Source organism: Juglans microcarpa x Juglans regia, chromosome 7S (genome assembly GCF_004785595.1).
Source record: "Juglans microcarpa x Juglans regia isolate MS1-56 chromosome 7S, Jm3101_v1.0, whole genome shotgun sequence".
Taxonomy (NCBI): domain Eukaryota; kingdom Viridiplantae; phylum Streptophyta; class Magnoliopsida; order Fagales; family Juglandaceae; genus Juglans; species Juglans microcarpa x Juglans regia.
Window position 1 is genome coordinate 3,509,298 of NC_054607.1, and position 15,694 is coordinate 3,524,991.

The following is a 15,694-nucleotide window of genomic DNA, read 5'->3' on the forward strand; positions in this document are numbered from 1 at the left end:
TGATATATCATAATTCTTCCAATGCAAAATCCTGCTGCATGCGGTCCGATTCTTCTTGTTCCAATTGGGACAGCTAGCCATGTTGGCATTTCTGATCTTGAACAATATTATGACAGTTAAAAAGCATGAAATAAAAGATTGTGAGACCTTTTCTATCTTTATATTTTGATCAGGCCGTACGTAGAAGGCTGAGGCTGAGGTACAGAGATATATATTATAAGGATTAATGGTCTTATAGAATATCAATTTCAGTCTTTTTCTATATCTTTGTACATGTCTGAAATATATATCTAGCACTACATAATTTTTAATATTGGATCAGCTATCGATTTTAACATGGACTAGGTAGATTAATCATAATTTGGAAGCAGCATTGACCTTATTATATTTACTATTTCTTCTGTGTAAGGTTAGACTTTAGTCTTTATAATACTATATATCCAAGTAAATAGTTTTCGGAGCATTCTTGATCTAACAATTTCTTTCTAACAAATGTAGGAGGTCGAGAGGATTGCCATCCCAAGGCTAAGGAAAGTACCAACTAGGATGGCTGAAGTCCCCAACAATTGCATGTTCACGAAGATATGATCACTTCAACCGATGGGACAGGCATCTTCGACAGGAAAATAAAATGTTAATTAACGTAATTGATCCACTGTATAATTATGGTGCTAATTGCAACAGATCACGATGTATATTTAAACATTTATACATTGATGTTCTATTCAATAGTTTTGAGAGACAAGAAAATACGGAATAACTATGGCCCTGGATTGATGGAAGTCCTTCCATCAATTTCAATGCAAAAAGAAATTGTTCGATGCATTCTATAATAACTAGTTTCATGTGGATGTGACTGAGACAGAGAGAGATGCTGCATTCCGTAATATGCACCCCTAGTGCTTCACTCGAAAGAAGATTTCTTAGGTGGCGGCTGGTTTGCAGGATAGTCCCAACACTTTTGAGGGCAATAGCCTGAAACTTTTAAGGGCCATCTGTCTCTCTGTCTCTATCTGTGGGATTATTCCTATCTTGGACGGCTCCTGCTGTATCTCGGTGGATTGGTCTTGGCAACATCAACAACTATCATCCAGCCATTAATGATCTGCAAGGACCAGCAACCAAAAGGCAGCCTTTCTATTATTGAGAGTTTTTTAAATTGTTTTATCTATAATTCTGAACCAAAACTGAAGTGAAACGAAACCATTTTTGGGTATTAAACACGAGAAATACAAGGAAGATTCATATGAAAAAAAAAAATATATATATATATGTATGTATAAATATATATAAGAAAAGAGGAGGGGGGAAGATGCCAGCGAACTAACCTTGCCATTCATCTCTTTGAGTGCTGTACTAGCAGCTTCCTCGGTAGTGTACTCTATGAATGCATAACCTTTGGACCTTTTAGAAATTTTGTCCATTATAATTTTTACTGTTGAGAAAGCATTACACCAGTATAAGCATACCGATCCAAGGAATTGAACTGCTGATTTTATGAGCACAAAATTGCAACCTACCTTCAACAAGCTCGCCAAACCCTTCAAATGCTGTTCGTAAGGTTTTCTCAGATGTATAGAATGACAGGCCTGTTTATTGAAAGAGATTGCCAAGCAGTGTCTTTAGCAATCGAACAAGAACAGAGGGAGAAATGAAGTTACTGGTACATATGAAATTTTTTTTTATCTCATGAATAGAAACTAATAAATGCTCCCATAATGGGAAACCTTCTTGTATTTGAAGCTATTTTGGGAGATTTAAGTCAATTTAAACTCAGAAAGGCATACTTCAACAAAAAAATATTCAAAAAGAAGCATGTATGCTTCAATAAATTAATAAGAGGTCTTTTGCATCTTGAATCACTCTTAGAAGCAAAGAATCCATGAGGCAAGTCCAAGCTGCAACATACCGGTAATAAATAGTTTCTTTGTTTTTATAGGGGCTGACGTTTGACTTGCTTCTGAAGAATCTGCCTGAGCCATAGAACTCTGTAAATTTCCTGCAAAATAAACCTTGTTTACTCTACAATGGAAAAATCTGGCAGTGGTCAACTTTAGATCAAATCTAAATTACAGATTATTCTTTTTTGTTATGTATAGGTAATGGTGGAATGACAAATTATTCATTGCAAATTGGCTACCTATTAAAAAAATCAAGATTTATTACTTCAATAGCTTAAGTACAACAAATAAATGCTATATAATCTCAGCTGTTAAATAATCAATTGCAAAGTTTCCTCTGAGATAAGATTAAAGAGTAATGTCATCTTCCACTTCAAAGTGGAGATCCTCTCCAAAGGAATTAAATCATTCTTAAGCAAACTAACAAAACAATGATAAAATATTAATCCATGAATACTCTAGCACCCGGTAACACGGCAATAATTAAGTTATTATTTTCAAAATCAGCTTCCCTTGCAAAGACATTGAACATATCTCTACCTCAATACATCTCCAAGACTTCCAGCAGCTTAGCTAGCAAGACAAATATCGGATTGGCTAAACTCACCTCTTTCTTACCCCAATATCATATAACTTTCAAATCTGGCCATGTTTTATATTTAAATTTTTTAATGAGTAGTGCTACACGTACGCACAATTTTATGCACAATATTATACGTACTGAGTGACAGCCCCATTTTATCAGTGTTTTCTTTTTTAATTTGAATTTCAAATTTCGAGTTTTAAAATTTTCCCCATTTATAGTAGCTGACATATCAGCACGTATAGTTATGTAAGTAAAATTATAAGTATAAATAGCATTTTCCTCATTTAATATATCTCAAAGATCAAGATATCACCATATACAACTACACTAAAACAGATAAGTTAAGTTCGAAGCTAATAAAGACATAGGGGATACGATACCTGCCTTGAAATTACAATCAGAAATAGATATTAAATGGAAATGGATGTGGATGTATTTTTACTATACAAAGGGACAAACCTCCATAATCCTTATTCTCTGACTCAAAGCTTTTATCTGGCAGTACAGATAATACACCTGGTACACCTGCACATTTGGAAGCATTTGTCCTCAACCAACGAAATGCATCACAATGGAAATTGTGGTAAAAAAAAATAAATTAAAGGAAATACTAACCAGCTAGTTCCCTTGCACTTTCATCATCAAGCTCACAACAGAACCCAAAGTTTGACCGCCAAGAAACGTGATATATACACATTTGAGCATCCTTATCACTACAAAATTACCATTACATTTTCAGGGTTAAGAAAAACAAGGTGATCAAAGGAAGAATATCAAATTGATGCTCTGTTCGAAACGTTACAACAAAATGGAACAGGAAAAAAAAACACTCAAATCTTGTTTTCTTACTTCCCCAACACCTTGGCCAGTGCTTGAGCATAATAATCAACCATTTGTGCCTTTGTAACAACTCCAACCCCCGGCTTGTCCATCCGAACAAGCCAGTGATTGGTATTCGCCACAGGAAACAATAGAGTACTTCCTGTTAGTGAGCTGTATGTCTTTTTAACAGCACTATAATCCGGGTCGGGCCTAACCGATAAAACCTCAGGTAGACCTACAGGACATTCGCCGCACATAAGTAGCAGTGAAAACGTCTTTCATAACTTCTCCCCAAACATAAAATCTGAAGGACCAATATGGTGCAGAATTGAAACACAACCAGATGATTCATTCTGCTGCAAACTAGAATCATATCAAAAGAAGCGTAAAAGAACAGAAACTTACGGGCGAGCTCGCGGGAAGTATCTTCGTCAATGTCACAGCAAAAGCCGAAGGGGGAATCACAAGAAGCATGATATATACACATCTGAGCATCCTTCTCACTGCTCAAACCAAAACCAAAGCATAATTCAGACCAAAAGCAAACATTTTTATCTGAAACTTAAAATGAAACATACCCACCTGCCCAATACTCTTGCTAAGGTATTAACGTAATAGTTAATAACTTCTGGTTTGGAATTGACCCCTTGTGGAGGAGCCTCCATGAGCACCATCCAGTGGTGGTTGTCACTGGGAGTCAGAAATGTCTTTGTAGTTGAAGCTAAAGTCGCACTTGGTGTGGAAGAGAAACATATAAAAGAAATGAAAGAAGAAGAAGAAAAAGAGAGATGAAGGTGGTTTCTTTTGCTCGGCGGATTGGGAAATTTGATGTTTACAGTGGGATTTTGGGGTTGGCTTTTGTGGGCTTTTCTAGGGAATATATGAGGTGTTATGGTTGCGGCTGAGGGGGAGAGAACTTCCATGGCCGCTGTTATGGTTTAATGGTAAAGCTATCAGCTTTTCTGCCTTTTTATCTCTGCAGAATCTGCCCGTCTTGCTGATATTTCTAGGCGCTCGAAATTTGTCGGGTAAATGGCGAAAAGGCGGTGTTCGAGTCCTTTAAATTCGGGTAGGTTGGCTTCGGGTGGGTTCATATCGGGCTCAACGGTTCAACCAAATATTTACTATTTACTATCTTTCTTTCTTTTTATTTATTTATTTATTTTTTTTTTTTTTTTTTTTTGTGTGTAGTTTTTCTTATATTCTTTAAAAAAATTTAGAAACATGAAAAATAATTCAATTAATTTTCTCCCTCTTTATCTTCTAGCTCTTCCAAGAGAAGAGAGTCGATAATGAAGATAAAGATGTGCGATGCCATTTACCCGTGCAATTCACCGTTGAGAACTTCAGCTTTATCATAATGAAGATAGAGGGATATCTGTAACGTATTCGATTATAGATGTAAATTTTTCTAATAAATGAATGATGATAACTTCCTTTCAAAATTAGTTCTTAAAGAGATGATAAATAAAAAAAAGAAGTGCATATTTGGTGCTAGTTTTGTAAATTGAGTAATAATTGGAAAAATAAAATATAGTTTTCCAAAATCTAAAAACATGACAGTATTATATGTGGGTGTTCTATTTTTCTTTTAGAATTATCATCTAATAGTGATAAATGTGCCACATCTTGCATAGTAGAATGAAAATGAGATAGTGATATAATGTATAGAATTTTTATTATTTTATTTTTTCAGCATTTTTTTATCTCTCAAAAAAAGGGAACATCCTTTAGGGAGTGCAAAGATTAAGGAAAATAGCAGAGAGAGAGATACTTTCTTAAGAAAATTGCAGACATAATTATAACATCAATCTACTCAAGGACGCAGAATATTTACATTATCCGCTAAGAAAAACATTTACAAATTACTTAAGACCTACAATCAATGGTTCATCAACTATCACCTAGAAGTGGAGCTTCAATGTCATCCCCTGACTCCGAAACGCAGTTTGAGGCTTCGTCAGGTTTAAGCAAGCAAGCATAACATAAAGCAATAACCTGAGGAAATTAGAAGGTTGGTTTAGTTGAGAGAGAGAGAGAGAGAGAGAGAGAGAGAGAGAGAGAGAGAGAGAGAGAGAGGTGTGAGGAGTAGATGCTCACCATGCATATGGATGCACATACAAGGCTGAAACCTTTGCAGTTGAATGGGGCACTTTTAGATAGGAACCAAGCTGAGACAGAAATTGAACTTTGTTAGCAAAACATGAAATGATCAAAGCATTCACATTGAAACTTTGACTTAGCCCACTCACAAGTTAATGGACTCATTACAAGTGGTGATAACAAACTTGCTATTGATTCCACACCAGCAATAAATCCTTGTGCTTTCCCCTGTAAAAACAATCGAGGATGGAAAGCAATGGGGTTGTTGCCACCAATGGATAACTTCATTAGTTTTTATCATGTGCTTTCCCCCGTACATTAGTTTTTATAATGAAATGTTGACTGCATTTGAATCAATAAACAACTTCATGATATATCAGACAAAAATTACTAAGAAAAATGGAAAAAAATGGGACTAATCATCGATTTTCTAGGTGTACCCTACTGTAAACACAAAACTCACCCACAAGTCATGCTTAATTTGATTTTCACTAACACCAGGTTGAGGAGTCTGACTCATTTTTTACGATTGAGTTCAAAACTTGTTTAACAAAGTATAAAACGGCATCTTCTAGACCAAATAGCACTACTTCTTCTATATATTACAAGTATTCAGTAGCCTATCCCAATTTATGAAAGATGCTTTTTGGTGGAAATACTAATTAATGGGAAATATACCCATATATATGGACTGCAAGGTAATAGGATCATAGGTATGTTTCAAACCTGATTGGTTGAACTTGATGCTTTGGAAATGATAGCATAAGTCTGCATGTTAAGATTTTGATGAGCAAAATGGAAATACTGTTAGAATTGAATAGTGAATTGAATACTGTTATTTTTCAAGTACTTTTATGAAAATAATTGACTTTCAATACTTACAGCAGGTCGTACAAGGACAACAACAACTTTAAATGAGGCACTCAGGTATGGCACCTGCATTGTGGCAGTGCTGCATTATTACTACTAGCTAGTGAAATTATCCAGAATTGAAATTCATGAACCAAACTAAGAAGTTATATCTTTTGCTTTCTCTGCTATAATGGACACGTTGACTGACTCAATCTCATAAAGGACAAATCGAACTTTAAAAGAAAGATGAATATCACTGATGATTGTTCTGACCATTGAATCTTTGTAAAAAAGAAAAAACCTGTTTTGCTGCATGCACATGAAACTCTAAGAGCATAGAAGGTTTTCAAAATATATTCAAACTTAAATTGTACCAAAACTTAATATTTTCATGGCTAACATTATGTGTCAATAAACTATACATCATGTAAGGAAATGTGTATACCCACACACATACTGATACGTCCAAAACCATTGAGACTAAAATAGTGCCAGCAAAACTACTTGGTTTTTTCATAGAAAATTTGTCTTCAGGATAGAACTAAATAACAAATTCATCAAGTTTGTACATACCCATGCTGCCCAAGCAAGGCCGTCAAACAATGCCTGCACGGCAAAAATCACCGTTAGTGTTTCTTTTTCTTTTTTTCGTTTTTTTTGTTGGGGGGTGTATTTGAGTAGGGCGGATTAAAAAAAAAAAAAAGCATCAGAAGGAGACTTACATAAGCTATTGAAGCAAGTAAACCCATGCTCAATATCACCTTCTCTCCAACCAATGGATTGATTACTGGAAGCACCAACATCTGGAAGCAAGCCACAAAACCGAATATTTTTTAGCACACAAGCAGAGGATTTAGAGAGAAATCTGGCATAAGCGAAAAACATCACAATACTTCAAAAAGGGAAACAAAAGGAAAATTTAAGCTCCATAGTAGACTGTACCTGAGACACAATCGAACCAATTCCAACCATCATCAGAATTTCAGAAAATTGATTCTTTTCAAAACCAAAAGCAGCCTTCAGATAGTACTGCACGTATTTGCATCACAATCAAATCATTGAGTCAATTGCATGGATTGGTTGGAATGTACAACTACACTTATGAGCCAGATTAAAGGACTATCTTGGGCTATAACATAAATTTGGAAAGCCTTTTGCTAGGTATTCCATCCAAAGTCTGGAACTTTCACAGCTTCTCTTTTACTGAGCAAGTTTCCCCACAGATGTCCTCCTGTGTTTTAGTGGGTTTAGGACATGTGTGGTTGATTTGGTCGCATACCAGTGCTACCCTATTTATGACTCCTCTGATTCAAACTCCCCCCCGACTTCTTCATGATCTACTGCTTCTTCTCCAAGTCTCTCCTGATTTCTCCTCCTATTCCTTTCTCATTTTATTTCTTCTCAAATTTTCTCCTATGCCAGGAACATGTTCTCAAACAGATCCTACTACAAGGTATACTATGCTGTTCTATGGGTATTTTCCTTTCCCTATTTCTCCATGTCTCTCTCTCTCGTTTTTTTTATTTTTTTATTTTTTTGCTTTTGGGACTAGTGCATTACATATGCCAACTGCTGGTTTTTCCAGGAAATTTTATCTTAAAAGACTCTTTCTGAAATGACCTTGTGAGCAAATCTGAGTTTCACGGAACTTCATTATGAATGGGTGTCAATTCAGTGATATTAACAATGATTCAAATAAGGTCATTCAGAGTTGACTTCAGAGCTAATAGGAAACATACCATTAAGACACCAGTAATGCCAGACATTCCCAATTCATAGAAGAAGGAAACAAGAGAAATGCCCCTGAGTGTCGGACTGTAACAGAAAAATGAAGCTATTACGGCCAAAGGCAATGTCTGATATATTGTTTTGTGACATAAAAAAGACTGCCTACTAGATTCCATAAATCAAATGCAAATGAAGCAGGGTGAGAACATTTTAAGCTGTCTCCGGCAAAGACAGAATTACCTGCTTATAACTATTGTGGCTGCCTCTCTCATTGATTTGAATCGTTTATGGAAAATATTAATTGTCTTTGTTAAGCAAGATGAATCTTGATCCCTTTTGGGAGCCAGTTTAACTGTCTCAACCAGAAAGAGTTGCATATAAACTGGACAAAATATCAAGAGAGCTATGGAAACCTGAAACAAAAGGCTCAATTGGTAAACTGATTAACAGAAGAAAATGATTGCTAAATAAGATCTTGTAGTTAATATTGATGTTACCGCACCAACATACCGGGAAAATGTAATTTTCAGGAAGAAAACGTGCCAGTAGATTTCCTAATACATGTGAAGCAGAGCAAAGACCTGTAATCCAACTAAAAGCTGCGGCCCTCTTACTGTCGTCGACAACATCTGCCTACTAAAGGAAGGGAAAATGTTACCCCAATATTCCCCATTCATGATTTTCAGTCACTGAAAAATAACTCTCACCGCATAAGCAACAGAAATGCAGAAAATACTCCCTTGACTTAGAATATACGAAATCGTACGAAGCACATAGTATGCATATACAAATTCTGTAGACTGATTCCAGGCAAGTAACGCTGAAACAAGAACATAGTAAAATCAAATAAGTGAACTCCCATAATGATATTGTCAGTATAGATAATGATTTAATGGTAGCATCGAGATAGAAAATAACCTCGTATAGACCTTGCTCACAAATGGATACATAAAGTTATAAGCTCAAATCCCTGCGTCTCTCATTCTACAATAAAAATCAGCTATCTCCCCAAAACTTGATAATTGATGAACCCTCTATATCTAATCATAGCACACTAGATATAGATATCAAAAGGGTTCATCTTATCAAGCACATTTTCCGTACACCCAGAAACACCTCAGCAATTTCACCCATGTCTAGAAATTGGAGTATGGCATGCCATGCGATCACTCTGTTTGGAAACTTCAAAGTTCACTCACACAATTATTAATATTATGGAGAACGTGACCAGATTGTTGCCATTGAAGTGGGCCAAATTTAAACACCAAAAACATCTTCAAAAGAAGAGAACCACCTTGACTTGGAAACAAACTAATTAACATACATACTGGAAGTTTCTTACAGGCTATTACCAGTCTAAAATAGTTCCTAAACAGTTTTGTATTTTTAACATGCCAGGCCATGAAAAATATTCACTAGAAACGTACCAAAGGGAAATATGGAAGTAGATATGGTAAGAAGGAGCATTGGTTTCCGCCCATGCTCATCTGCAAGCTGGCCTAGAAGTGGAAGTATCACCATCTTGAAAGTTCCAACAATCTGCCAACAAAAGTATGTTTCCAACATTAATTTATAGAAAAAAATATATATGAAAAGAATCTTCTGTTATATATCTACATGATGTAGAACTTTTTTCAAACAAAAAATAGGCAAAACGCCATTAATTAAATATAATAACAAATCCAATTTAAAACAAAGAAATAATTACACGTTATGGTAACCATGTAGCCTGTGATAAAGCTATGCAATTGTAAATACAGTTCAGAACAAAACACTGGTTGAAAGACCAGCTTCCCCCTCCAGTCTCCCGAGAGTATCAAAAACCACAATATATAAAGAACAAACCAACAGGATTTAGCATAAGACACAGAAAAGAGGAAGCTATCCAATTTCGCTAGATGAGCCTGGCAACTTTTCCTTTCAAATATATTGGTACAGTAAACAGTACAGAACTTGGTCACATTGGGGTACGATTTAATTCTTGCCTCATATTTCATAACTTCACCAGGTCACCTACTTTAAAGACGAAAGTAGCAATAAACTTCACGCCAGGCAACATATAAACTTCACTTTCAAGGAACAAGAATTAGTAATTGCTAAAATCAATTCAATTTTCATTAATTTTATTTTGAAACAAGGAGCAATATGTATGCATAATCTACCAAATAATATTTTGTAACGTATTAAAACATACTAAATCCTGATCAATTACCTATCATGACCCTTGTATATCGATCAACTACATAGTAAAAGTTAAATACAAAAAGAACCATAGGTATCGGATAGATATGCTTTGTCGATAAACACCGAGTTCTTAGAAATGAGACATTTTTCCAAGTATATACCATAGATCAGGAACTTTTGCAATTTCATGACCCTTGGCTTGATTAAATTGACATGTTAATAGGATAGATTACTCTAAACTAACATGCTTTAAAATAATCGGTCCTCTTGTACCAGTCCAACCGTTTTATTGGATGAATGTGTGATTTATTTATGGGTAGCGCTACAGCTACCAAGGAATCCTCCAGACAAGGTTATTTGAACTTTTTTTTCATACATTTTTTTTAATATTCTTAAACATTTGAAAAAAAAATAAATTCACAACATCATTAAAAAAATATTTTCTTAATCATTAAATAAAAACAAATTGAATCGAAAAAATTTTCAGGACCAACCGAGCCCAAGCATTTTCCTTATTTATATAGTAAAAGCCAGGAGAATCATTCTGCGCACTCGCTCATAAAATATATGGCTATCGAACTTTCCCTAGGCCATTATTGGCTTTCTATGCAATATTTTCCAACAGGAAAGTAGAAGGATGATATGATAATTTTATGGCATTTTGCGTAAAGTTAGCATTATAATACACTGGCGTTGATTCAAGACACTACCATTTAATTCTTTTACTTTTTTTTTTTTTTTTAAAAAAAAAAGTAAAAGCAAAAGTTGATATTGACAGTTTGGAGAAGATATTAATGAACGTATAAATCACTTCAATTCCTTAAAATCTCAAAGAGAATAAATTGCCACGATCATGATTTATTCCAGGAATATTATTGTGAAACATGCTGCAACTTTGTTCTTACCTCTCTTCTTGTCAAGCATTTTTTTTTAAGGGGAATGTTTGGCAGGCGTGAAAATTCAAGAGAAAATATATTTATAATTGTGAATTGTACAACTTAATTGTATTAAAAAAATAATAAAATATGAGATTTATAAAAAAAAATTAATTTTTTAATAATCAACTCTATCATTTTAATACATTTTTATAAGGGATTACGTACTTTACGATTATACGTGAATTACTCAAAAAATTGGAAAATATAAGAGAGAAGATTTTGTAATAACTAACAAAAGCTCCCAAATCCTTTGTGCTTTTAAAGAGGATTGAGAAAGGAAGGAAGAAAAGTTTCTTTCACTCGAATGATCAACAATGGAGTCGAATCGACCCAAAAGAAATCCAGAATTATGACAGCAGAACACGATCAAGCCTCGAATTATTAAACTAGAACATCAGGCAACCAAGTGGGTCGAGAAAATGCAGAAAAGACAAAACAAAAGGAAGTCCGCATATATCCAATGGAAAGAGTGTAAGTAGAACTTTCCTTTTCTTAAACAAAACACATTGTCTGCAAATAGACTTCTGGAAGAACCAAACAAAAATTTCAACCGTTTTTTGACTGTCAATAATTTCTTGATTAATTTTCCTAAAACGACCAAACCAGGTCGACAAGAAAACGCCAAGTTCAACAAACTCATCTATTTGATATTCCCCAAAACCGACAAAAGACCGAAACCAGAGTCAGAGACAAGAGATAGACAGGTGGAAGGGATATTATGTTACCGTTTGTTGAAGACCATTAATATAAATAGCTTGGGTGCAGGTCGACTCATCCGGACAAAGGGCGCGAGTAACAACATCAACAAGAACCGAAACAGTCATTTCCTCAGCAACCCAATGAATGCAGAGTGGCATTAGCAAGTGAAGCATGGGCCTAAGCTCCCCGACACCAGTCTTCTTCCACGCCATGTGATCACTACCACCACCTTGTCGTTTTGCAAATAATTTGCCCAAGACCATGGTCGCTTAGAACAGATATATAAATTTTACAGAGGGTGGAAAGTAAGGTGGAAGGAGAGTAATGAAGAAGGGAAGGTGGAGGGTACTGGGAGACTGGAAAACTGGTAGGTGAGAAGTTAGGAATAGAATGGTTGGTGATGGTGGTGGCAGCGAGTGGGTTATGTAGGTGGAAAAGGACGGGGACTCTGTGGCAGTCCGAGGCATGAGTGCGGGAGTGCGCGTGGTGGCGTGTGCCTGGCGTGTGGTGTATGCTTCTTTGCTTGTGGACGCTTCCCATTCGCTCGTGTCTTCCTTCACTCTCTCCATCCGACCTCCATCCCTTTCCCCATGAATTCTCTTGACACTTTTAAACGCATCTTCACTAATCTTGTCGGTAGATTTTATAACTTGTCGGTAGATTTACTTAATTTTTTTTTTTCGACATCTATAACGTATCACAGTTCTCTTTGTACAATATCTCACATAAAAAAATATAAAATATAAAATAACATTTTGTAAAGAATATCACAAGTTGACGGCCAAAATAGAGTGCAACTTGTCTTTATCTGGTATGTACCCCATACAAAGAATAAGCAAATATGCTACTCAGGAAAAAAAAAAATTTGAAAAAAAAGTAATACATACATTTTTACGTATGTAAATTACGGGCACTTTTTTTTTAAATAGAATTTACCTTTTATTATTAGAGAAGTATTATTTAAAAACTTTTATACCACACTATAATTTGATTTATAAGATTTGAATTTTAAATTTATTTTTTAAATTAAATAATATCACGTAAATGATCTGTAGTGTAAAGGTCTTTTATCAAAATTATTAAAAAAGATTTTTACTACTCATCATTCTTACACACACCACTTTTTTTTTTATTTTTTCTAAACTAATTAAGTTATTCTCTTCATCATTCATACATCACATATTTGATAAGAAAAAAAATTAAAAAATTATATATAGTACGTAGTGTGAATATGATGAATATAATTTTTTTTAAAAAAATAGTTTAGAGAAAAAGAGGGGCCAAGGTTAAATGACAATTTTTCCTTTCTAAACGATCCTGCCCGCCGCAACGTTGGGCGTAACACTGATTAAAAATTTTTGGTTTTTTTTATTGATTTTTTTAACAATCTTAATTATTCATCATTCATACACCACATATTTGATAAGAAAAAAAATTAAAAAATTATATATAGTACGTAGTGTGAATATGATGAATATAATTTTTCTTAAAAAAATAGTTTAGAGAAAAAGAGAGGGCCAAGGTTAAATGACAATTTTTCCTTTCTAAACGATCCTGCCCGCCGCAACGTTGGGCCTAACACTGATTAAAAATTTTTGGGTTTTTTTTATTGATTTTTTTAACAATCTTAATTATTAAAAAATTAAAAATATATAAATTTACTAATAATTATTTTCTTAATTATTAAATAAAATAAATTAAAATGTATGAGTGGTAAGATTGAGTTGATAAACTCATGGGTTGAATTAACATTTTCCCTTTCGGGTGGCACTATTCCCATCCCTAGAGTTATAGCTAGTTGATTTTGGTTTTTTTTTTTTTTTACATATATTCTTTTAATAATTTTAAATATTTTTTTAAAAAAATTTACAATATTATTAAAAAATATTAATTTAATCATTAAGTAAAAAAAAAAAAAAACCAGCGGTAGCCCCGCCGGAGCTACTAGCGGATGTCCAGCATTTTCCTAACTTTTCTATCTTTAATGGACCACATTTATTATTCCCACTGTCGGGTTTCCACAAATTAAAAAGAGGAAATATTCACTCCCAATTGGGCAACATATATTATAAACTTCACTTCCAAGGAGCAACTAGTCATTCCCAAAATCAAACTCAACTACTTGTTTAGGTACAAGGTCAATGAGAAATCTCTATGCACAAACAACCAATTTAATGTTGTATCATCATATCATGTTTACCCATCGATTTCCAATTCTTATATATTTTCACAAAATCTAATAAACAAATATCTCAAAATTAGGAAAAAAAAAATCTCTCTAGTTTTAAATAATATTAGATATAAATCTAGGGCGTCTAATACTTTGATTAAAAATAAATAAATAAATAAAGAAAGAAAGAAAGATGGGATCAACTATAAGAGAAATGAATTTTTAAAATTAATTTGTACACTAAGGCGGTCGAATCTTATGCAGTCTATTTGAAAAAAGTGAAGCATACCATGACTAACATGAAAGATTTGTTTTTTAAAAGAATTACGTGGACATGTACATCATAATATTATATATAGTATTATTCATTTTAAAATGAATCACTTTTTTTTTCAAATAGCTTGCACAAAACTTAAAAATCTTTGGCCTGGTTTGGATAAAAATATGCTTACATCTCATGTCATCTCATTTCAATATTCAAACACCATAAATAAAAACACTTTTTAATTTTTAATTTTTAATTTTTTATCTAATCATTACCTAATTATTATAACTTGTCCAAACTTTCAAACAAATCACAAAAAATAATTCAGCTTTTACAAATTTTAAAACAAAAATCATATTAAAAAATCATATTTTAACAATATTAACTCTATAATATTTTTATTTGATTTTTTCTTTCTCATCGAAAATCTCATAAAACATTTTAATTTGAATAATTTATAATTCATTTTATCTCAACTCAAATATGCTATGTGATCACATACCATCTCAACTCCTTCAATCTCAGCTCATTATCTAAACTAGACCTTACCATTTCCAAATCATTTTCCTTTAAGAGTGGGCAAAATATCAGCATCACTCGTTTCATTACACCCCATACGGTTTATTTAGGACGGCCGAAGTGATTTATTTATATGGTCACAGACAATGATTCCTCGTAAAAATTATCCTATTCATCATCTCACATTATAAATTATAAATTTTTAAAATTTTTTATTTTTTTTTATTTTATTCTTATGAAACTAATTGAGTTATTTTATTTATCATCTATATACTATATATTTATTATGAAAAAAATTTAAAAAAAAATTAAAAAAATATGTGGGGTGTGAAATGCAAAGTAGAATTATTCTTTCGCATAATCCCTCATAAATTATATGACTACGATGCTTCGACGGGCTGTCACTATATACAACTCTCAATAGTTTATATTCTTTCAATATATTAATTTCAAGTTGTGCGTCATTTTCTTAGAGTTAACATTATCCATCGATACCATTCTATTCAATGCAACTACCCTTTAATTCTTTAATATCTTAAAGTAGAAGCAAAAGTTGATATTGATAGTCTTGACAAGAAATCTGATAAGATCGAAAAAGGCAGTCACCAAGGCATCAGCCCGTGATCTGTGCTCATTCCATTTGTGTACATTCTATCTATATTTCATTCATGATCTTTACATTCTAGGCATGTACAACTATACTTTTCCGTGTATATGTTTTTCACCTTCTCTTGTATTAGTTTCCTTATTTGTAAAGTCAACTGTAATTGTCTATATAATACAAGCTCTCCTATGTCATCACTATATGAGACAGTTACTCTCAAATTCTTTATGGTATCAAGAGCCTATACAGTGACATAGAGCTAATTTTTCTTTTTCCATAGCAAACTCGTCTTCTGCATCCTCAAACACTGAATACCCTTATCC

The 15,694-nt window shown here is 33.6% G+C and overlaps 2 protein-coding genes across 3 annotated transcripts; both read right to left on the minus strand.

Annotated features, from left to right (window-relative positions):
• Positions 1-672: 672 nt before the first annotated feature.
• Positions 673-4,365, minus strand: LOC121240976 (organelle RRM domain-containing protein 1, chloroplastic-like). Its single transcript, XM_041138497.1, has 9 exons — positions 3,892-4,365; positions 3,715-3,812; positions 3,337-3,544; positions 3,103-3,200; positions 2,947-3,012; positions 1,910-1,999; positions 1,521-1,589; positions 1,329-1,435; positions 673-1,105 (listed from the first exon to the last, which is right to left on the minus strand). Exons 1-9 carry the CDS (start codon positions 4,230-4,232, stop codon positions 1,028-1,030), a joined length of 1,155 nt encoding a protein of 384 aa, XP_040994431.1. The 5' UTR covers positions 4,233-4,365; the 3' UTR covers positions 673-1,027.
• A 722-nt stretch (positions 4,366-5,087) lies between these two features.
• On the minus strand, positions 5,088-12,354 carry LOC121240975 (hippocampus abundant transcript-like protein 1). Of its 2 annotated transcripts, none has more exons than XM_041138495.1 (14): positions 11,840-12,354; positions 9,420-9,531; positions 8,700-8,812; positions 8,503-8,625; positions 8,233-8,405; positions 8,004-8,079; positions 7,207-7,293; positions 6,987-7,067; positions 6,838-6,870; positions 6,295-6,348; positions 6,139-6,180; positions 5,562-5,640; positions 5,410-5,480; positions 5,088-5,307 (listed from the first exon to the last, which is right to left on the minus strand). In XM_041138495.1, exons 1-14 carry the CDS (start codon positions 12,074-12,076, stop codon positions 5,203-5,205), a joined length of 1,386 nt encoding a protein of 461 aa, XP_040994429.1. In that variant the 5' UTR covers positions 12,077-12,354; the 3' UTR covers positions 5,088-5,202. The 2 variants fall into 2 exon arrangements, with proteins under 2 accessions (XP_040994429.1, XP_040994430.1); XM_041138496.1 differs by lacking the exon at positions 11,840-12,354 and adding an exon at positions 9,701-9,845.
• Between the last annotated feature and the right edge of the window lie 3,340 nt (positions 12,355-15,694).

Coding starts and splice junctions, on each gene's coding strand:
- LOC121240976 (XM_041138497.1), bottom strand. CDS start 4,232: ATGGAAGTTCTCTCCCCCTCAGCCGCAACCATAACACCTCATATATTC. Junction 2,000..2,946: donor AGAGAATAAGGATTATGGAG/GTTTGTCCCTTT, acceptor TTTATTTTGCAG/GAAATTTACAGAGTTCTATG. Junction 1,436..1,520: donor GTTTGGCGAGCTTGTTGAAG/GTAGGTTGCAAT, acceptor CTTTCTCAACAG/TAAAAATTATAATGGACAAA.
- LOC121240975 (XM_041138495.1), bottom strand. CDS start 12,076: ATGGTCTTGGGCAAATTATTTGCAAAACGACAAGGTGGTGGTAGTGAT. Junction 8,626..8,699: donor GCATTTCTGTTGCTTATGCG/GTGAGAGTTATT, acceptor TTCCTTTAGTAG/GCAGATGTTGTCGACGACAG. Junction 7,294..8,003: donor GCATTACTGGTGTCTTAATG/GTATGTTTCCTA, acceptor AAATACGTGCAG/TACTATCTGAAGGCTGCTTT.